Here is a 24,168-nt window from a genome sequence, read left to right on the forward strand (position 1 = left end):
CTGCTTGCACAATGCAAGCACAATCCATGTTTTTTTTTTTTTTTGGTTTGTTTGTTTGTGTACACTGTCGAGGTTTGTATGAGAGCTAACACACAGAACGTACAACAAGGGGAGCAGGAGACAAAAGAACAGTAGAGGGAAGGAAAAAAACAGTGATGAACAGAGACGTGAGGAGATCTGTGGAAGGGAGAGGGATCGGGTTGGGTACACAGGGTAAACAAGATGGACACGACAGGGATTTTCAGGTTCACCAAATATACAAAGGTTTCTCACAATTCACATCATCAAATATATAAAGCTTATATTTATTATGTCTGCACATAGGATGTACCGCAGCATCTGCTTACAATCTGCCAGCATGCCTCACTTGTTTAAATAAATAAATGAACAAATATAATTTGATTTCATTGTCATAATGCGAATATTTTGATTGGATATCATACTCAGTTTTTGAAAATAGCCTTGTTTCATTTTTAAATTGTAAATGACAGCAGATGTATGCAGAAAGTTGATGGACTGTTTGAATAATCAAGAAGAGACATAAAGAACGTAACAGCAGAATTGTATGGATGTTGTCATTGGCTTGCACATGTTTCCTACTACTATTAAACAAAACCAGATTGCTATTGGCAAACCGTAGACAAGTTGTGAAACAATTTTATTGACTACCTTTGTCTTCTTTTCACTTCAATACCCTCCCCCTCCCCCTCCTTTCCAAGAAAGCCAAAGGGATGCCGTTTACTCCTCTGACGTTAGTGGCACCACAGTTGATGTTGAAGTGGTTGACCCATTACGACACTCATTGCCATAAAATCCTGCATCATTTCCAGTGAGTTCTCCTCTTCAATTGACTTTTTGATGCTAATGGAAGCAGACAACAATGGTAAATTGTGATCGACACAGGGTCACGTTTGAAAAGCTTCTGGAACTTGAGTTTCATGATGGGTGATGTCCAAGATGATTCCCGTATTGCATGCTCGTGCTTTTTCAAGGAGCAACTTGCTAAACAATGCAGAAGCAGCCAGGGTGGAGGTTGTGTGCCTGAATTTGACTCGATGAGGGTCTGATTTAGCAACAATTGATACCATGGTCCTGTAAGCAGGTATAATTATCGCCACAATTTTTTTTAAAAAACAGGGATATTGTAATTGGCATCGGTCTCTCTGTGTCTGTCTGTCTGTCTCCTCCATTCGACATGTTCTCCTCCTAAACAGGTGGGCAGAAATTCACCAAACTTGGTCGTTATGATCACCACATGGCAAGAAGGAGCAAGAGCAGTATAAATTTTGGCCTCACCCCCTGGGATGGGGTCAAAAGGTCAAATACCAAAAAAAGGCAAATACAGGCACATTTTTCAATATTTTTTTTTAAACTGAGACTTTGTGCAATCAACATTGAGGGATACATGAAATATGTATCTTTTGGATTTGACCCCCTGTTCATGCTTCAGGTGGCGGGGACTCAGGGTCACAAGAGTCAAAATGGGGGGAAAAAATTTCGCTCAAAATTTGATATTGGGTCAATCCTAGTGGAACTTTATGCTATCTTCAAACTTAGCTTTAGGTGGATAGTGTGGGGATTTGTGATAGCCCGCTATTGACTTTGCTGTAGTTAAATTTATCGTTGATGCCGTGGGTGCAAGGGATATTTTTATTACCCTCGCTCGAAGGAGAGGGTATTGTGTTTGAGTCCGTTTGTTTATCTGTGTCTGTTTTGTGACTTGCAAAATTGAACATTTTTCAAGTATATTGGTCAGTTGATTTTTGTTATTCTGTCTGTCTGTCAATCGCCTGCAGGTCACAATTCCAAACCTGTTGAAATTCTAAACCCATGAAACTTTACCAAGTTGTAGTGTAATCTCAACTGAGAAGCCTATTGATTTTGAGGTCAAAGGTCATCTTGAAGTCTAATTTCTAAAATCGTCATTTTTCATCCAGTTGACTTGAAAATTATAGAGCAATTTCAGAGTGCACCACTGAATTGGGAAACCAACTATTTTTGAGATCAAAAGGTGAAAGGTCAAGTCAAGGTCAAACTTCGAAAATCAAATTTCATCTGAAAAATCATCAATTTTTATCCGATTGATCTGAGCTTTGATTAAGATTGTCAATTTTAATCTTAATGAAATGGACAATTTGATGTATTCATGGCAACCTTTGGAAAGTGGGTGGATTTTGCAAGTTTCATGCTCTGCTGACGTCTTTTTCTTGATTGTTTTTACTTGCAAAATCAAAGATTTTACAAGTATATTGGTCAGTCGATTTTGTTATTCTGTCTGTCAGTCAATCGCATGCAGGTCACAATTTTAAACTGATCTTCACAAAACTTCACCACGTGGTACAGTTTGTTATAAGCAAGAAGCCTATTGTTTTTGAGGTCAAAAGGTCAACATAGGCCAAGGGTTAAATCTCTCATGTTTCTAAAATCCTCAATTTTCATCCAATTGACTCAATTTGAAAAGTATTTTCATATCTTACTGAAATGAGGTCCAGAAAGACCAAAAGGTCAACGTAGGCCAAAGGTCAACAACTTCGGTGAGATTTCTAAAATCCTCAATTTTCATCCTATTGACTTGAAATGTGAAGAAGATTTATATTTCAGGTCACTGAATTCAACCAATTATTTTTAAGGTCAACAACTAAGGTGGTATTTCTAAAATCCTCAATTTTCATGCGATTCACTTGAAATATGAAGAGGATTTATATTTCAGGTCACTGAATTCAACCAATTATTTTTAAGGTCAACATTGACCAAAAGGTCAACATTGGTCAACAACTAAGGTGGTATTTCTAAGATCCTCAATTTTCATCCGATTGACTTGAAATTTGAAGAGAAGTTATATTTTAGGTAACTGAATTCAACCAGCCAATTATTTTTGAGGTCATTTGTTTTATGGATTTTGCAAGTATCGTACTCTGCCCGACATCTTCCTCTTGTTTGTCTGTCTGTTTATCGCCTACAAGTCACAATTCTAAACCGATTGCCATGAAACTTTACTAAGTTGTAGAGGTAGTCTCAACTGAGAAGCCTAATTATTTTGAGGTCAATGGTCAAAGGTCATCTTGAAGTCATATTTCTAAAATCGTCATTTTTAATCGGATTGACTTGAAATTTGAACAAGATTTGCATATTGTGTCACTGGATTGGGAAACCAACTATTTTTGAGGTCAAAAGGTCAAAGGTCAACTCAAGGTCAAACTTCTAAAATCAATTTCAATCTGAAAAATAATTTTCATCTGATTGACCTGAGCTTTAATTAAGATTGTCAATTTTAATCTGAATGAAATGGACAATTTGATGTATCCATGGAAACCTTTAGGGAGGTGGGTGGATTTTGCAAGAATCATGCTCTGCATGACGCCTTTTTCTTGTTTGTGATTTCGTAAGTATATTGATGACTTCCGTCATCTGTTTGTGTGTTTGTGTGTTTGTGTGTGTGTTTGTTTGTAGGCACGATAACTCGAGAACGGAAGAAGCTACCAATGTCAAATTACACCACGTGATTCAGGAGGGTGATGGCTCGCGATGATTAGATTTTGGTCAAAATCGGTCAAAGGTCAAGGTCACAGTGAGGTCAAACATTCGATTTTTGATGGTTTGGTACAGAATCATCGTAGAAACTTCTGGTTTGTGTCGCTACCTTCTCTAGAGACAGCTTTTATTAGACAAGGTCAGAGGTCAAGTTGACGATTTCGTAAGTACCAGTCTATGACTGCTTGTTTCTTTGTTTGGCCGCAAGGAACTTTTGTGTTTTTCTCCGCAACCGCTTGTCGGATTGAGACAATTTTCACGATCAGGTGTAACTACTCATGTAAAATGTTTTAATGATAAATATGACGTCATAGTTCATGTGGTGTGGCAGCCATGTTGAAAAAATGGAAAAACTTTGAACCTCTATCTCTCAAACTGCACAAAGGAAAAAATTGAAACTTGGCACAAAGCAAGTACTCCTCATGGGGAATATGCGTGATTTTTTTTTTAATAACGTCATCGGTGCCTTCATTATGACGTCAATTGCATATGTAGAATGCTACATCTGATCAGTATGAAAATTTTTGAGGGTCATCGAGGGATAAAATGGTCCACAGAAAGAAATTTGTTGACGTCATTGGTCACGTGATTCGGCAGCCATATTGTTTAAAAAAAAATACACATTCAAAAATTTTCTCTGAAGTGGCTGACCAGATCGAGGCAAAACTTTACACGTATGACCACCGATCAATGAGGAACAAAAGCTTCACACATTATGTCATAGGTCACATGGTTTGGCAGCCATATTGGATTTACCCTCAAACCTATAAAAAAAAAATCTCTGAAACGGCTGGACAGATTGAGGGGAAACTTCACTCTCATGTTCCCAAGCCCTGGGGATACCAGGTTGTTCACGAATACATAGTAGATCATATTGAAATGAACGAAAATCATTAAAAAAAATTCTTTCTCTTGAACCACCTTGAACAACATTAAACTTCACAATTATGATCTAGTAGTCATAGTGAATATATATTTTAAATTTCAACTTGATTGGATGCATGGTTGGGAAGCCAGAATTATTTATTGTTTTGAATCTGGGTTCAGGGATTTAAATAAAACTTGGTACACGTATGTATAATGGTGTCATAATGTGGGCGGAGTCATATCTGGTGACGTCGATGAGTGCCCTTCGAGTATAATAACTAAATTTTGATACTTTTAGGTTCGATTTTTCGGAATTGGTATATTGAAAGTCGTGCTGACCATTGTGAGGGTCATGCTTGAGGTCAATGATGCATGCACTAATTAATTTCTCTTGAAAAATAGATATTATTTCATGTGTCACACATGGAGGTTTCTTGACAGCAGCTGTTGCCAGACTGGAGATCATTTGTGAGTATACCTGAAGTGAATATGTTCTACAATTGTTGTGGACCAGATAGACATTCATCTGACATCAAAATCAACATTCTTCAATGATAAATAACCGAGTTGTGTCAGACAGGCTTGCCACCCATATGCTTCCCCCTTCAAGGGGGTGGGGGAGCAGTGCACGGGGATAATTGGCACTTGTAACTAAATCTGCTCCTCAGACCTCAATAGAGTAGAAAATGCCCAAATATTGCTTTTAGGCCTAAGTCACATTTGCCACGGCAGCCGTGGGGTCTACAAAATCTACGGCCACTAGCAATTATAGGGTGGCCGCAGTATTTCCACGGTCACACAATGTAGCAGTCACATATGTTTTTATTTTTCGGGGAGCCGCACGGCGTATTTATAAATTGTGGAGACCGAAAACGTGGGGGTGCCGTACGGTCTTTGATTTGATGTTGCACGGTGACCTTAGGGCATTCCTGCTGCGGCCATATAATTTTCAAGGCAGACGCAAGGTGCCCGCAAGGCGACCGCAGGGGGGCCCTAAGGCAAACATGCGGCCAGACGGACGGTAACGAGTGGGTGTTTTTTTTTTTTTTCCTTTCTTTTTTTTACCAGTTCTTTTGTTTTGGCTTGTCGAATTGCTACGGCGAACGTATAAATGAAAAAAGTTATATCTCCGCGCTATAATTCCACGGCGACCCCTATGGCCTGTAAAAGATAGCCAAACGGCGTAGGGCCACCCTGAGGCCACCGCAGAAACTCTGCAGCCGCCACACGTTTCTGTCAATTCAGAGGGTGTACGGCCGCCGTATCCTCGCCATAAAGCAAATGTGACTTAGGCTTTACAGAGAGTGTCAGACACTTCAGGTTTTTGACCCCACTAATATGTGTATAAATATATACGCAATGAATTATATTATGAGAGGTAATGTACAAAAACAATGAATACATTATGCAGTTCATTCGTACTTGGCATGCGAGCCCTTTACTTTATATAGAGTTTGTTGACACCTTGTTTTCATGCTTCCTTACAATTTATTAATGTGTGAATGTGGAATGTTCCAGCAAATATATTACAACACTTTTCAACAATTCATCAAAGATGTTTGGTTGCTGTTTGACGTTTCTCAGTATCTGTATAACCCAATATAGCCTCAGTGATGATCATATCAGGACTTTGTGCAGGCCAAGTCATCTTTGGAAGTGTTCGTCAGCTTCTTTACATTCCAGATAGTTTTTCACTACATGGGCTATATGTTTGCACTCATCGTCATGTTGGAAGATGAATATCCACTAAAATGAGACACGTTCCTGAGGGAATGGCATGATGGATGAGAAAACTCTGTTCCTGTTCGTAGTCAGTGTACCGTCAATATTTGGAAATCTCCGACACCTTTAGCTGAGATGCATCTCCCCACTTCTATTTGTCCACCCCTATGCTTCATTGTTGCTGTTGCACACCAACTATCCATTCTCCCCAATCCACTTCGCACAAACTGCCATCAGTTATTGCCAAACAGGACGAACTTGGACTCGGCTGCAAAAAGCATCTTCTCATGTAGGTTTGGTAATATCACATTTTCATTTCTGCTGCTCATTTCAGCCTTCTTGTTTGGTTGCTTTTCCTCAGCAAAGGCTTTTGGCTCGCTACACATCCATTGAGACCACTTTTGACTAATTTGTAGCTTTCCATTCTTCATGAGCTCGGGCGATTCAGTACAGGGGAGTGTCATCTATGACTCCCATTGAGCCTTCAGACTTCATTACCATGCTTACAATGCAAAGGAGGCTTAATGGTTTTCAGTCGAGAGAATCAATCTTGTTTCCTTTTTTTTCTGGATAGGCAGAACATTTACCATCTTTCACATAAATATTAATTCAGTCAGTCATGAAGGATCTGGTGAAGGGCAGAGATGGAAAGGTTGAGAATGTCTTTGGCATGTCTGTTGACGTCAGGCCCTGTTGCATAAGAGATATGATGGGTGCCCAGGGACTTTATTTTATTTGTGGAGAAGCTTGCGTCGGCCAGTGGTTAGGCTGCGATAATTGGCTAGAAAAGGGGGGGGGGGTGGATTTGAAGAGATGGATTCTGGGAACTAAAAGACATTGATATTCCTTCACCTTGAAAATGGTTTGGATGATTGTGTAGACAAATTTTTCTGTAACTTGTAAGCAAGATAAGTTTACCTGCATCCTGCTTCCTACTCGATCCCAACCTACCTCAATTCAAGAAGAATGTTAAAAGATTCCTCCTTTCTGTTTAATATCTACACTTTCCTTTATGTAGCCCCCATTTTAAGTGGCTTTTGGCTTTGTGGTGGGTGAAATCCTATAAAAAAGTGTGATCTACAAGAACCCATGAAAGAGATGGGATTATTTAGTTTGCACAAAGGTTTTGTATAGGTCGGCGGTGATTTGAAGTTGACGGGAAGTTTTTGGTTATAGAATATGTCAAATTAAGGTAATTGCTGAAATTTTGTGCAATAGTCTCTACCCTAAATTATACAGGAAGAAATACCAGTGGCGGTCAAAGTATTCAAGGTAATACGAAAATTGTGGTCGACATAATGACGTGTGCTGTGGAACAGCGGTGAAAATTCCTTGTGAAGGAGCACATCAAAGCAGATGGAATTCACAGCAGACTATTTGTGTATTTTTGTGCTGCATTTCTTCCAAGTAGTTGGGTTTAAATGGTGCAGCTTGTTCAAAATTGCCATAAGTTGGTGAGTGATCTTGAACATTGTTATTTGCAAGCATCTCCTGTCACTCGAACAAAGTTAAGTTCAAAATTATCACCCACACGGTCCAGACGAGTCACCTTGTGTGTTTGTTCTTTCATATCTTTGGACCACTTGAACATCTTGGTGGAATCAAGTTTATGAATTATAAAGGTTTCAAAATCCCTGAAATGGTTGTGTACCCATCCCAAATATTTTTGTGCACGTGGCATTGAATAGCAACCACATCGATGGGGCAAGTGTCCCCACACAGCAGGAGAGTACCTTGAGAAATGGAGAAGCTTCATCGATTTCTCCGGTAATTATCCTCACGGTTTTTGAAAAAAAAAATAAAAGGAGCGATATTATCATTGGGTCAGTCTGTCTATCCGTCACGCTATCTCCTCCTAAACGATTGTGCAGAAATTCACCAAACTTTATAGTTATAATCACCACATGGCACAAAGGTGCAAGAGCAATATCATTTTTGGCCCCACACCCTGGAGCGGGTTTGAAAAGTCAAATTCCAAAAAATGCAATTGCGGGCACATTTTAAAGCATTTTTAATGAAACTTTGTACTGTGTGAGTGTATGTATATATATATATATATATATATACATATATACATATATATATATATATATATATATATATATATATACATATATACATATATATACATATATACATATATATATATATATATATATATATATATATATATATATATACTACAGTCAACATTGGGGTACGCATGAAATACGTAACAATTTTTTTTTGATTTGACCCCCTGTTCATGCCCCAGGGGGTGGGGACTTTGGGTCTCAGTGGGCAAAACAGGGGAAAAAATGGACTCAAAATTTAATATTGGGCCATTCCTAATGGAATTTTTTTTGTCATCTTTTCACTTTGTTTTCGATGTTAAGCGTGGGGATTTGCAATGGTGTGCCATCAACTTCGCTCTAGTTTTTGATTTCTTTTTTAAAACGCAAATTGCATATCATCACTGAAATACCACAAGTGTTTGGGATGCAATAGCCTTGAGGTGGTAAAGTGTTTTCTGAAAGATCTTCACGCTGATGCTTTGGAAGAATAATCTGGGCTGTTTACAACAGCAGGAGAAGGTCGACGCTGGCATTTCCACAAGAGGCCCTCAACTTGATCTATGTCAATTCTCTCTCTCCTTTCCTCCCCCACAACCCTACGCCCTCCCCTGCTTGGCCTTTTCTGTTCATGTCACTGCTTCCATCTCCAGCTGCATCCCAAATTGGAAACTTCAGGGACACATCGAACACCAGCATGCATCACAGCTCTTACTGGAAAGTCTGGGCCTTTCAAAGGTACTCTTTGTGTCCAGCTTATTTATAAGAGCCTCTTTAAAAGTTATTTTCCAGCTTTGTTTCCACCTCTTTGTATATTCTGCTGCTCTTTTACTTGATTTAGCTGAAAATGACAATTGATCTCAAATCTGAAACGTTTGACTCTTAACTTGCCAGAATATAGTGATCTGTGCAAATAACCTTGTTCCGCTGTGAATTTCTCTAAACATTTTGCAGATTTTTCGCTCGGTGGTATTTGTTACAACCTTTGAATTCCTAGTAACAGTAATGTACAAATTTAAACGGTGTAAGATACGGGTATCATTGGTACTTCTGAAGGAAAAGTGTTTTTGGTTTCTGGAATTCTACATTTGGCTGCTGCAGACATGTAGTGGAATGAAAATAACAAGACACAGAACTTGCCAGACAGTTTGGAAATTTATAAATATACAAGTTTGAACCCCCACCAGGCGTTTCGCTTAATGTGTCATTTTTCCACTCCATTACGGAACAGTTCTGTGTTGCACCTTTTAAGTTGGTGTGAACATAGGTGTGGAGAGAGGTGGATAAATATAGATGTTGTTTGGATGCAATTTGGTAGACACTGTTGGTATTATTTCAACCAATTATGTTCTCTCTTCCTGGAGGTTTTCCAGACATTGGAAGATGTCGTGTATTCGTTCTCCTTGAGATGGCATTGCTTTTGGGAAGGAATAGAGGGAAAAATGGGAAATATATTGAGAGGAAATTAAAGCGATCTCCTTCTTCCTTCCAGAGTTCAGAGATAGCTTTTTACAACCATCTCAGGTCTTCCCCCATACACAACCATTATATTTTTTGTGAACCCTTCCCATGTCCACTTATTTCTTTCCAGGTTATCAGGTTTCCCCCTGTTGTCTCAACCTGCTCTTCATTTTTTTTTATCCCCACACTTTTTGAAAGAAATGGGGGGGGGGGGGATTGCAACTGTCTGTCTGTCCGTCTGTCCGTCACATTATCTCCTCCTAAACAGTTTTTCATAAATTCACCAAACTTGGTCATAATGATCACCACGTGGCAAGAAGCTGTGATATCAATGTAATTTCGCTCTATCCCCTTGGGTGGGCTCAAAAGGTCAAACACTGAAAAATGTAATTACGGGCACAATTTTAACCTTTTTAAATGAAACTTTGTATGTGCCATCAACATTGGAGGATGCATGAAATGTGGAGCAAATTGTTGGATTTGACCCTGGGTTCATGCCCTATGGGGTGGGGACTTTGGGTCATAGGGGTCAAAATGAAAAAAATGCAACTCAAAATTTGATATTTGGTCATTTCTGGTGGAATGTTTTGCCATCTTTCAACTTTGTTTTCGGTAGGAAGCGTGAAAATTTGCAATGGCATGCCATTGACTTCGCTTTGGTTTTTTATTTTTTTTATTTTTCCATTTCTGTCTCTTCCCCAGTTTTCCCTTCCACTTCTGACAGTTTCTTCCCAGTCTGACAAAATTGACAGTTTGAGCATGTATCCAGGTTGTTCATCCCCCCCCCCCCACCCCTTCGTATCTACCTCCTCCCCTTGCTCTCGTTCTTCCCCAATTCCTTTCTTTCCCTTCTGCGTTTGCTTAACAAAATGTGCAAAATAGTGCTGATAACTTTGAATTTTGCAAATTCATTGATGTGTATGAAATTCGTCAGTGTTGTGATGTCTGTTTGGAAGAAGACAGCTGATAGGACGACCTGTTAGTATGACCTTAAATTATAAAAATATAAAAAGGGTGTTGAATTCGTTCCTGTCAATTAAATTTCACAGCTTGCTCACCCTCTTACTGGTGAAAGCGCACAACTTTAATTTGTGAATCACTCTGTGCAGTGGATGTTGCCACGGCGATCTTATCAGTAAAACTACTTTCCTTTAAACTCTATGCACAATTTATTACCTCGCTGTCGAAGGTGGAAGGCGGTTATGTTTTCACCCCTATCTATCTATCTGTCTGTCTGTTACTTGCGAAAATCGAAGATTTTTCAAGTATATTGGTTGGTCTTGTGCGTTACTCTTTCTGGCTGTCTGTCTCAATCGCCTACAGGTCACAATTTCAGACTGATCTTCACGAAACTTCACCACATGGTAGTTTTTGCAAGAAGCAAGAAACCTATTGTTTTTGAGGTCAAAAGGTCAACAATATTATCAAATTTCTAAAATCCTCAATTTTCATCCGATTGACTTGAAATTTGAAGAGAATTTGCATATTTGGTCATTGAATTCAACCACCAATTATTTTGAGGTCAACATAGGCCAAAAAGTCATACCCCAAAGGTCAACAAAACAGGCCAAATTTCTAAAATTGTCAATTTTCATTCAGTTGACTTGAACTTCTGCGACTCATTGGGACTGACTCAATCGGTCAACTTCCTGACCCGGATCTCAACCAATGGTACTGCATCTCTTCTGGTTCTGTTTTTGACAAATTTCCCTGAAAAGATCTGTTGTTCTTCCTCTTCTCCAATCGGTTCTTCTGACCACGTCCTTGTCAAAGTGGACATCTCTCTGACTGTTATTAGAGAACCACCTCAGCACCGTCGAGTCTGGCATTTCAGTCAGGCTGACTGGCAGGGTCTCCAAGCAGCCATAAAACTTCTAGTCTGGTCTCCCATCGCTACTTTCTCAAACATTAACTCATCCTGGGAATTCTTTCAAAGAAACTTGCTCTCTCTCTCTCTCTCTCTCTCTCTCTCTCTCTCTCTCTCTCTCTCTCTCTCTCTCTCTCTCTCTCTCTCTCTCTCTCTCTCTCTCACTCTCACTCTCACTCTCACTCTCACTCTCACTCTCACTCTCACTCTCACTCTCACTCTCACTCTCTCTCTCACTCTCACACTCACACTCACACTCACACTCACACTCACACTCACACTCACACTCACACTCACACTCACACTCACACTCACACTCTCTCTCTCTCTCACACTCTCACACTCACACTCACACTCACACTCACACTCACACTCACACTCTCATCACACTCACACTCACACTCCTCACACTCACACTCACTCACACTCACTCACACTCACTCACACTCACTCACACTCACTCACTCACACTCACTCACACTCACTCACACTCACTCACACTCTCACACTCTCACACTCTCACACTCTCTCACACTCTCACACTCTCACACTCACTCACACTCACACTCACTCACTCACACTCACTCACACTCACACTCACTCACACTCACACTCACACTCCCTCTCGTCTTCAGTTGTCCTACTCTTCCTCCCTCCCTTGGTTTACTGAAGCTTGTGGTGAGGCAGTTGGCCTGAAACAACTTGCCTTTGCCTCATGGAAAACAAATCCAACTGAGGGTAATCTCAGTTCCTTCCATAAAACTCGGAACAAGTGTGTATCTACCCTCTGGAGAGCCAGAAAACAACATCATTCTCATTTCAAGTCTGAACTCTCAAACCTCTCTTCCTCCTCCAAATCTTGGTGGCATCTAATCAAATCTGTTTCTGGTGTATGTTCCCCCTCCATCGCCTCCCTTTCCTCAAATGGCCACACTGCTGACACCGCACGTGAAAAGGTTGAATGCATAAACTCAGTGTTTGCATCTAAATCTTGTGTCCGAATCCCATCGCTTTATCTACCCACCTTACCTAGTCGTACCCAGCTGTCCCTGGACTCTGTCCTTTTATTCTGAAAAATTGGAGAGTTTGCCATCAAACGTTGACTCAGATTCTGCAACCGGTCCAGTCGGCATCAGCCAACGTGTCCTAAAAACCTGCTCCTCTGCTCTTGCTCCCCCTCTCTGTGTTCTATTCACCCTCATTTGCTCAAGGTCATCTGCCAACTGCTTGGAAATCAGCAAACATTACCACTGCATAAAAAAGGTGCAAAAGCAGATCCCTGCAACGACAGACCAATCGGCCTTCTCCCAATCATCAGTAAGGTGATGGAATCCATCATCGCTTCAGACATTAAATCCTTTCTCTTCTCCAATGGCTTGATTTTCAATCATCAATTTGGTTTCAGACCAGGTCACTCAACCCTGGATATGCTGCTTCTGCTCTCCCAACAATGGATGGAGGTACTCAATGCCAGACATGAAATCAGAACCATATCCTTATACATATCGCGTGCTTTTGACACGGTCTGGCACCCTGCCCTGCTCACCAAACTCTCTTCCTATATTATCCAAGGCCATCTCCTCTCATGGCTGGCAGACTTCCTGTCCTGTCGCAGTCACCGTGTGGCCCTAATGGAATTCTTTCATCCCCCCTTCCTGTCCAGGCTGGAGTTCCTCAAGGCAGCGTTCTGGGCCCTGTTCTTTTTCTGGATTTCATCAATGATCTCTCCAACTCTCTGGAAAACCCTCTTTATGTCTTTGCTGATGACTCTATCACCTGTCATACCTCAGACCGGCAAGCAGCAGCTTCATCACTCTGTAGATCTGGTTCAAATCACAAACTGGTCCAACACGTGGAACATGTCTTTCAATCCTGACAAATCTGACGCTCTCACAATGTCTCTCTGAAAGGACCGTTTGGAACCCCCCCCCCATCTACTTTCTCAACAATCCTCTGGAAGAAGTCCTTTCATTCAAGATTCTGGGTCTTTCCTGGGAAAGCCACATTTCCAACCTGGCCTCCAAAGCCAGTCGCACATCCTCCATCGTGCAAAGTCCTTCCTCGGTCCACCTGAGCTCCTGACCACATGCAAAGCTTTCGTCTGCAGCCTGATGGAGTCCTGCTCTCTACTCTAAGCTGGTGCTTCCGCCCCTCACCTTTCTTGGCTTCACGCTGTGGAAACCAAGGCATTTAGGATCATTGGTATCTCCTGCGCTGAGGCTGTCTTTGGGCCTCTCACTCTCTCACCGCAGGAAGGTCGATGATCTTTCTGTCTTTTACCGTCTCCTCTCTGGTCTCGCCCCACCCTGCTCTGTCTGCGATATCACCCCCCCCCCCTTCATATTTCCGCAGCGAGCTCAAGGTCCGCCAGAAACCTCTTTCTGGTAAAATGATAAAAATCACGAATCACTGCTCACCTTCACTCTTTCATTCCTCTTTTTTCCCTCCTTTGAAATAAACTCCCACACTCTCTGCAATCCCATTCTTCCCTCCAGGTCTTCAAAACAGCTGTTCCACCACCACCTCTTATCTTCCTCCGTCCAAAACCACGATCTTTTCTACCCCTGCTAATCCACCCCAAACCCACCTCCTTCAAATTCCCTTCCTTCCTGAAAGTCCCTGTGACGTCCTACTTGTACACCCCGTGTGCCCCGCCCCATCATTCTCCCTTCCACAGATCTAATGTTTCTCTTCCGCACTGTGTTGTCCTTCCCTCTCCGCCCCCTCTTGTCTCCTATCCCCCTTGTTTTGCATTTGTGTGTTAGCTCTCAAAAGAGCCTCGACAATGTATACAATTTTTTTTTTAAGAAAATAGTTGAGGATTTGCATATTTGGTCATTGAATTCAATGCATTTATTTTTGAGTCCAACATCGGTCAAAAGGACAACATAGGCCAAATTTCTAAAATTGTCAATTTTCATCCGATTGACTTGAAATTTGAAGAGGATTTGCATATTTGGTTAATTCAACCACCAATTATTTTTAAGGTCAAATTTGTTTTATGGATTTCGCAAGTATTGTGCTATGCAAAATCTGTCTTTTTTTTTATGTGGAAGATATCTCAAAAAGTTGTTGAAGGATTCCAATGAAATTTGGTGGACATACGTATTGGGTGTTTGACAAGAACAAATTGTTTCAATTTTTGTGAATATCTGAATCTAGATCCAGATACGAGAATTTATTTTTATTTTTATATGATTCTTCACCATTGAGAAAAGGGGCCAAAAAATATACAGTAAGACCCCAACATTCGTGAGGGGAAACGTTCCTGAAAAATGCCACGAATGTCAGGGCATTGTTTAATTTGGAAAAAGTGGGGGGGGGGGCTCCTTGTGGTTCGTGATTCATAAGGGAAAATTTTAAAATCTTGTGAACACGAATGCACATGATTAGTTTCATTAAAAGTGCTTACAAATACAAAAAACACAACAGCAGGTACTGTTTCTAATTTTTATTTAAGATACAACGTAACTTTTGATGTGATCAGCACCGAACAAATGTCTTCTTTCAGGTATTAGAAATGAAATGTAATCCATGATCATGATATCGTGAGTGTAAAAGTTTGTAAGTCACGGTGGGGTACTATCATCATAATGTGGCTATTTCTCTCTGAAACCTGAACATCGTCTCCAGCATGAGTCGGAGTGAACTCGGTGGCTCAAAGCCTTCACCATCTATATCAAATTCCAATGGCGGTTCGGAGTGGGGTTTTGGTTATATTTGCCATACCAGCATCGACGCTCAATGTCCCATGGTGCAATGGTGAATTTTATTTTCTATTTAAGCATAGGCCTTTGGGGCTACTGCCATCGACTAATACTAAACTCTTATATTTGATTCCCCTCCCAGATAATGTCTGTCTAATGGCAAGTAGAATGTAGTGTTGGTATCACAGCATCGCATGTGATCTCAACATATCTCTCAGTTTGAGGGAAGAGGAGTCGCAGCTGAAACCCGAATCCGATACAGGTTCCTCCTGATGACTCCATCTTTGCTCTTTACTTCTTCAGGGACCTTCTGTTGACTCCATTTCAGTATTGGTCTTCCGTTTGGTTTATCTATGTAGGATTGTTGAAGTCTCTTCCAAATTTCCTGCATTACTCCTTGCACAATTCAGCCAATTTGCTTGTCCCCATTTGTCAATTTCTACATACGTGGTAAAAGGAGTAATTTCCGTGCACATACTCTGATAGATTCATATTTCTCCTTCTGTTACTCTCCCTTGGGCCATTCATTATCTTCCCAACGTTTTCTCCTGTTTGCTTATTAATTGAATGCCACTCAGGTTAGAGTTTGTAGACAGTGAGTTTTGTTCTCACCAGCTGCTGTGTGTTTGGTATTTGGCTGCCCCTTGGTGTACCACTCCCACGATCTTCATTCCGCTGATGTTACGTTGTGGCCACGACGGTTGAACATAATATTTGAGAGTTTTGATTAAAATGCACGTTCTGCATGTTCAAGACATGAATGAGCCATCAATTGGGTGTTTATTAGAAAATTCGAAATGCTATTTATTTATTTTAAACAAGGAGGATGCATCGAAAATAAGGGATAAATTAATCCAAAATCGTGGAATTGTTCATGATTATTCCAATCACTTGTCTTGTTTTAAGTGGTGAAGCCATTTCAATATTTGACTATTTCCATCCGTCCGTCTATCCGTCAAAGGTTAAGAAGAAAAATATTCTAACACCACGGTGTTTCCACCATAAATACAGAAGGGTATGTGAGTGTGAGAGTGGGGGAGGGGTGGGGGGGGGTATGCTTTTTATGGAGTTCTACTGGAGCTTTCTGATGTGCAATGTGATGCATCATCATGATCGTCATGATCTTCTGAGTTGATTAGGCTAAGTAACTACAAAGAATTCCCATGTTTTAAATGCATGCCGTGTTATGGTGTATGGGGCAGCTTAATAGGTCCTTCCACGGCATGGTATTCTATTTACAAAATAAATATAATGATAACATTGTAACAAACCATATATTAATTAATAACAATAATACCAACAATAATAATAGTATCATTTGGCAAGAATAATAACGAGCGTATAATCTCCGCCATGGACCAAGCGCATCTGGGTTTGGTGGAAGGCAAACCAATGCATACGTACAGCAGGCGGGTATGCTACAAGGCCTTGAAGAACAATGAAAATTTGGTCCAATGGACCGACGGGACTGCCAGTAATTCTGAAGCGTAATGATAATGGGTTCTTCAGGGGTCTGAAGGGTAATTCCATAGGGTTTTAAAGGGTAATTATATGGGGTTTTAAAGGGTAATTCTAATACGTTTCGTTCGTTTTTAGGCTTTGCCTGTTTCATATTAAAAATGCCAAACTGAACCGCTTCTTTTGGATGTGGGTGCGATTTTTTTTTTCTTTTTTGTTGTGGGAGGGGGTTCATGTTCTCCTCATGTGCACATTAAAAAAAAAAAATCTGGTTGTAGTTGCAATCGATTAAATATCCGGTGTATATATGTAAAATGAAGGCACCACAAACGAGTTTTGCTGCCCAAGCTCAAGAACTGCAACCCAACCTGACCGACTCGTAGTTGATGTTTGTGGTGCCTTCATGTTTCAGTCTTATCACCGCTGGCTGTCCAGACTTTATTTGTAAATTTTTATCTTTTGAGTCTTCTTCATCGTAGCCTTTTTACTTGAAATGTGTTTTACCAACATCGTCACTTGAGCAGAAGCTAGACCCCCCCCCCCCCCGCACAAGGGTACGGTGCAGTGACATTTGAACCTGTAGTCATACCCGTTGGGCAGACTCGGCACACTGACCATTATGATTACCCACCGTAAGTCGATTTTGACGAGGCCAGCCCACTGCCCGTCCACCTCAGAGGGTGTTGCAGCCCCGAGGGGTTCAGCTCGGGTGGTGTTGGAGGACATTTCTCTCCATTTAAAGCGTCGCCCGGCTTTGGCAGCTTGCGACTGATCACGCGGAGCTGTCAGCACGTGTCTGATTTAATGTGTGCTTTCTGTGTGCACGGCTTGCCTGAATAATGTGTTCATCATAGACATTAATATGAATGAATCTGAGCTGGACGTCAATCCCACAGGGCCTGCGAGCCAAAACAGAATCCATAACTCTTTGGCGTCGCAATGACGGTTGCATTTGTAAGCGAGATGTTGATTGCTTTCTTTGCACCAAATTATTTTTTTTAATATATATATATTTTTTTCATTTGTTTCAAATTGGACTTTCGTTATAATTGTTATCAAAGTGTTGTTGTTGTTGCTGCTGTATAGCATTGTTTCGATATCCATTTGGCATTGGTGCACATAGGCTCATTTATTGTGGTGGTGTTTGAGCGGAACAAAACTCTGCCATTGCGTACGTAATATGCAGATGACGTCCCATTGAAATGTATGAAAAAGATCAATTGTGAAATTTGGAATTTAAAACCAGTAGTTATTGTTATTTTGGAATATCAAGCTCCAAGCATGGGATTGTTGTTGAGTTGTGTAGCTGTTGCCTTTCCACTGAATTAATTAAAAGCTTTTTTTCCCCTCTCTGACTGCAGTTAATTTGAGGGAAAATCCTGAGGTTTGCATTTGTCATGCTTGCAGTAAACAATCCCACTTCATGATGAGTAATTTTTCCTTCGTGGTAAATTTATCCTTATTTTATGATCTCTCGAAGATAATTTGTTGACGTACAGGGATGGTATTGTGTAACCTCACCTCCCACACCAATCACCTCTGCCATCTTTCAACAAAGCAATTTATCATCATTATTTTTTGATGTTCGGGTGCTTTGCATCTTCCCCCACAACCAAACCCCAACCCCCCCCCCACAGGCCACCCCCCCGTTCGATTTTCTATCTTCATTTTGTTTACCTAATTTTGCCCCCACTGTATTTCCCTATTGTTAACTCTGTGAGAACTTTCATCAAATCGAACGCAATTTTTCGTTCCCTCAACCGCTTTACTTCGCTGTACTGCACACTGTGTCGGATGTCCTATCGATCAGACTGGCATTGGAGATCGTGTTAGCCTTTTGTGTGCATGACTTTTTCTTCTTCTTTCGAATGCAGCACAACGCTGTGGTGCAGCATAATTTACTGAGTGTGCAGCAGTGCCACTGATGCAGTGCCCCCTGTAGGTTCGAGCAGGAATTTGTAATTTATTCAACGTGCCGGCGTTAGCTCGACGAATGCTGGAAGACGGGCCGCCCAGTTTAACGTCCATCCGAGGGACGGCACACACGTTGATGAATCATCCTGCCTATGAAACACGGGGATGACAATTTAGAGCTGGGTCGGGATTCGAACCCCGACTGCTACCCTGAGAACATGTCGTATCTTTGCTTCCTCATATGATATGCAAATTCTGCTCTGACTTTCCTTATCACACTTGTTTTCAACTTTGCTCATGACTGAGGACAAAAGAGCCGACAGCCGCAATCTGCAGCAATTTTTTTTTTTATCGTCTGTGTGATTGCAAAGCCCTTTTTGGTTGAAGTTTTGTGATTTCTCTTCCGGCATAATTGGTTATCTCCGCCTTTTTATCTCTGGCAGTTTATGACATGTACGGTCTACCACTGCAAGCAGGCCTACGGCTGTGTGCTGGAGCACGCTTCAGGCTGGAAGGTCGTTTACTCTGGTGACACCATGCCTTGTGATAGACTGGTCAAATGCGGTGAGTGTAACACATGTGCTTGTACTGCCGTCTGACAACTGCAGGGTATGAAAGAGAGCGGTCCAGCAGTGAATTGGGCAAAATGGAAAAAGTTAGGTTGTGTGAAATGATGCAAAATTTTATTTACTTTTCTTCGTCCTTGCACCATGAAAGTTTCACTGTTGTAATGGGTTGGTTTGCACACGTAGTGACTGTCATCAATTCCACGTGGCTAATATTTAAATGATCTGTTATGCCACGGCAGGGTTAGTTCCAGAAGCGGTAGTTGTTATGACAGGCCCTAATGGTGTGCAAATGAGGTGTCAAATGCAGTATACCTCCCTGTTGTGCCAAGATGGGTTAAATCTAACGAGAATGTCGGTCCTTTCCCTGCTGCCCTCTGGTGTGTGTGTGTGTGTGTGTGTGTGTGTGTGTGTGTGTGTGTGTGTGTGTGTGTGTGTGTGTGTGTGTGTGTGTGTGTGTGTGTGTGTGTGTGTGTGTGTGTCCCTTCATCTGAATCTGAAAGTAAGCAGTAATAATTACACTTCTGTACACTGACTCATTTCAGTACGCAGCAGGACAAAGGCTGGCCTTAACTTGTGCCGGGGGACCGTTTGGCCAACTCGTTGAGGCCTTCGGATGTTGTGTCACTTTGGTGTTTCACTGTCATGCCTTTTTATGTTGTCATTGCCACCCAGAGATGCCATTCTTCTCTGTCGGCCTAATCATTCGAGCAATTTAGGGTCCCTGTGCACAATGGCCTACTCTTTTCAAAATGCACTCTGCTGTCTTTGGTATCACAAAAAAAGCAATGGCTTGGTCAGGGTGCTGGCGATGACTCCCCTACTCTTCACGAAAGACACCGTGAGATATTTAACTTCCAATAGCTAGTGCTGGCAGACGGGACACCCGGCTTAACACCCATCCGAGGGATGGTGCATTTTTATGATGCAACTCCCTGTCGATGAAGGGCCTTCTGAGAGTTCGTAGGCAGGTCAGGAATTGAACCCATGCTGGACATCCGAATGGTGGGTGCTTTACCCCTGCACCATCCTCTCGGATGTTGGGATCTATATCCCTGGAAGAAGGGGTGTAAACCATTTGTTAATTGAGTATAACTCGAATAGTTTACATAAAGCAGTTTGATTGTAAAAGCAGCCTGCCACCCCGACATACAACCTTAATAATGTGCCTTGTAAGTTTGAATGGGCAAAAACACCTTTTCTCAACAAAACTCACACTTTATCCATGAATTGGACTCGCAGGAGAGACTGTGATTCAGTTCGTTTCTCTGTGTAAAGGGAAATCTATGTGAAGTTGAATGTCGCCTTCAACATGTTTGATTACTTGTATTCGGGTAATTCAGGTTCGACCGATAGTTTTGTTTATAAAAGTTGGAGGTGTCTCTAAATTAATCGTTTTGAGGAAATGTGTCCTTGGCTGGTTGTTCCCAACGTGATTGCACCATTCGGCGTTTCCTACTTATTACATGCGCTGAAAATCAAGATTGTAGCAAGAGAGACAACAGAGGGTGGAATGGCAATTGATTTTAAAATTTCTGGTCGAGGAAAACATTAAACCTGTGGAAATTTACGGATATTGACTGCACAGTATGCTGGTGATTGCCTGTCCAGGCCATCCATATTGAAGAGCACCTTGGTGGCAAGAAGTTATTAATGAGCGAGGCTATTGAGGATGATGATGTCTTGCATTGTCTGCATACACACCCTGCTGAATTTGAAAATTTAAGGCTTACACAAGCTTGCATTCACATGGCACAAGTGTGTTATCAAAGCTGGAGACTACCTTGCAAGGTGATGCAAGTATCATTTTTGTCATTCTGGATATTGCCTTTTTTTATTAGTTTAAAAAGTTCACATCACAAACGAAGCAATCTCATAAATTCTGTTCCATTTTATGAGAATCTGCATTGTTGTGTTTCGTGGAGGGAAAGTAGGACACAGTGTGTCGTCAGCAAAGTTGAAAGGCCGGCAGGATAGCCTGGATAGAAGTCTCCACTCGCCTGTGAGCTGTATAACCTGGGTTCAAATGTTGACCCAGCTGTAAACTGTCGTCTTGGTGTTTCCCGGGTGGGTAGATTCATCAATGTGTGCGCCGTCCCTCGGATGGACGTTAAACTGGTTGTCCCATTTGCCAGCATTAGTTGGTGAATGTTAATGATCCCATCGTGTCCTGTGTGAAGAGTAGGCGAGCTTTCACCAGCACCCAGAACAAATTACAAAATCCTGCTCTGGCGTACAGGGAGGGCACTGCATCAAAGGCACAGCTGCGTCCCAGTCAAATTGTACTACCCAGAGCCATTACATGTACTGCTTTCGAAATCAGCAGCAAAGTGGAAGAGAGCGGTTGGTCGTGAAATAACACCGATTTTAAAAAAAATTTGATTTATCGGTAACTAGCAATTGTTGCCTTCCTTAAGTTGTTAATGACAATCTCTGTAGCTTTAATTACTTTTGAGAACATGCAAAATACGCATCTATCACGTGTCGTTTATATCGGTCCAGCCTGCTCACACATTGCCTGTCACATAAATTGCCGAGGTCGCGCTGACCCGGTGACTTGTACGAGAAGAGAATCCATTTCTGGAAGCGATTTCCAATCACTGCATGCTTTGACCTAAATGGAGCTTGATCGACTCGTAGTTTACCTACGATTGAAAAGCTTTTTTGAACAAAGCTCCGAATCCATACGGAGGCGCGGTTTTGTCTGAACTTTCACTGCTCGTGTTCACCTCGTCTTCGAAGTTACTCCTGAGATACCGCAAAATAAATTGATTTTGCGAAAGGAATTCTTCTGATCCCTCGGAGTGAAGTGACCTACAAATATCTGTGGATGACGATGAAGTGAAGAATCAGCTCATACACGCTAGCAAATGCTGGTGATGTCTAAGAGAACAATTCTTGTTTTCCTTCTATTCCATTTTCTTTTTGATGGTTTACATGCTATCTGAAGCTCATGAAATACTTGTGAGTAATTTAATTTACCAGATATCCTTTGAAAGACAACTATATATCGTTGATATCTTGCTACAAAGATACTGGTCGTGGGCCTTTTGTTGATATTTCCAGTTGGCTTTGTGGGGGTGTGGGGATGACTTATTTGGCTTTGCAAGAACAACAAGTTGCATTGTCATGGCAAGCACAACACGCCGATGTCGAAACGTCCTCAGAAAGGCAACAATTTCTTCAACCCCCCACCCCTTCCACCAACCACCTTCCTTCACAGGCAGCACTTCCAGACAAATTATTTTATTTGTTTTTGCATCCGAGAGTTGTGCCTCCGTCGATTCCTTCTTCATTTGCCCGTCCCCATGTGGTTATACTTCCTACTGCTGTGTGGTCGCTCCGTCAACCTTTATGAGCTGCTGCCTGTACATAAAAAGAAGATCATGACTCCTGCTCAGAAAGCACAGCCCAATGCACAATAAAGTAGCAAAAGCGAATTGAGGCAGTTTTTAAAATTTCTTTTCAGCCAAATGATAGTGTTCAGCACAACTGGATAAATGGAATGTTCAACATTTAAAATCAAAATCACCATTTGGGGAAAATAATTTGAACTGGTTCCATTTGAATCTGTGAGAGTGGTCCATGGAAGACCTCATTTGAATTGGTGAGAGTTCATCCAAACCTTACTGTAATGAGACATTTGCCAAAAAGGAAGAAGAAGAGACCCGATAATCAATTTTGTACTAACGGCGTTTAAATTTGGAGCCGTGGTGCTTTTTAATTAGACAGATTGATGGATTATCGATGTATATGCGTTTCAGGTGAGAATGCCACGTTGTTGATCCATGAGGCGACATTTGAAGATGGCCTGGAAGATGAGGCCCGCGCTCGGCTGCACAGCACCACAACTCAAGCAGTGGCGGTCGGACGTAACATGGCTGCTGGCTTTACACTGCTCACCCATTTCAGTCAACGATATGCACGCGTTCCTCTTTTTGGGCCCGAGTTTGGAAAGAACATTGGCATTGCTTTTGATCACATGCATGTGAGTCGGCAGATGTTTTCTTGTATTCCTCCGTCTTGCTTACTTCATTTTTACAAACCAAATTGTAAAGTTAAACCTGTAACAATGGAGCTGGTTCCATGGATATTTAATAATGATACGACCGTTTCTTTGTAGGTTGGGTTAAACGACTTGCCTGCCTTGCCGCGACTCATCCCCCCACTGAAGATTCTATTCGCTGAGCACCTGGTGCACCTGGAAGAGCGAAGGGATAAGCGAGAGATGCAGCAGCACCAGCAGATGAGGGCCTTGAGGATGACGCTTGAGGATGTAGAATCGAGGACGACTCACTCTAACCTTCGAATCTTGACCACAAGCGATGACAAAGCTCCAGAGGAAGAGGTTAGAAAAAGAGCGGGCAATCACTCTGAGAGCCACATCGTATTGAAGAAGGCGCGAGAATAGATACCATCCGGATGAGGCTCCGAGTCGTTTTACCCTGACTAATGTCGCCTTTGTCTTTATTTTATGTCGAGATGTTGAAAAGCTGCTTCTTTTGAAGTTATCAAAGGAAATAGACTATCTCTATAACAGTATGCCGAAAACGTTTCCGTCACCTGCTTGCAAGAAATGGGCAAAATCTTTTTCATTTTCATCACTATTATTATTTCATGGTTGAAATGTACCTTTTTTCGTAACTAAGACAAACTTTATCGAATAATCAGGAAACTTTTTTTAGGGGAATATGCCACATGCTGCTATTTGCACCCTGGTTTCCCTGAGACTGTTTATGGTTACTGATGATTTGTTCTCACAGTACCAATTTGCTTGATCGATAATCCATTCATAGTTCATTCTGATCGAGCACTGGGATGTCCAAACGACCCCCCTCCTGCGCTGTGATTACCGTCTCTTCACTTGTAATGTTTGGTTCTCCGTTCAGCCGCCGGTCGCTTTGGTCTTTCGTCAAACCGGTGATTTATCATTGCTCTCGGTGCAGTATCGAATTCCCTGTATGAATGTCATTTGTGTTTTAATGATTTTTCCGTATAAATTATACCTTATTTTCTAAAACTGA

At 41.5% G+C, this 24,168-nt stretch overlaps 1 protein-coding gene across 1 annotated transcript in view; it reads left to right on the forward strand.

The window, feature by feature from the left end:
- ELAC2 (elaC ribonuclease Z 2) overlaps nucleotides 1–24,168 on the forward strand; it is a 103,735-nt gene extending 79,567 nt beyond the window's left edge. Inside the window, exons 18-22 of the mRNA XM_085857167.1 lie at nucleotides 720–829; nucleotides 8,825–8,909; nucleotides 19,022–19,142; nucleotides 22,909–23,132; nucleotides 23,268–24,168. Of these exons, the coding sequence (XP_085713293.1) occupies nucleotides 720–829; nucleotides 8,825–8,909; nucleotides 19,022–19,142; nucleotides 22,909–23,132; nucleotides 23,268–23,555 (828 nt within the window). The 3' untranslated portion in view covers nucleotides 23,556–24,168. The remainder of the gene's footprint in view (nucleotides 1–719; nucleotides 830–8,824; nucleotides 8,910–19,021; nucleotides 19,143–22,908; nucleotides 23,133–23,267) is intronic.

This window comes from Eptatretus burgeri, chromosome 15 (assembly GCF_056783735.1).
Source record: "Eptatretus burgeri isolate ZD-2024b chromosome 15, Ebu_testis_v1, whole genome shotgun sequence".
Lineage (NCBI taxonomy): Eukaryota > Metazoa > Chordata > Myxini > Myxiniformes > Myxinidae > Eptatretus > Eptatretus burgeri.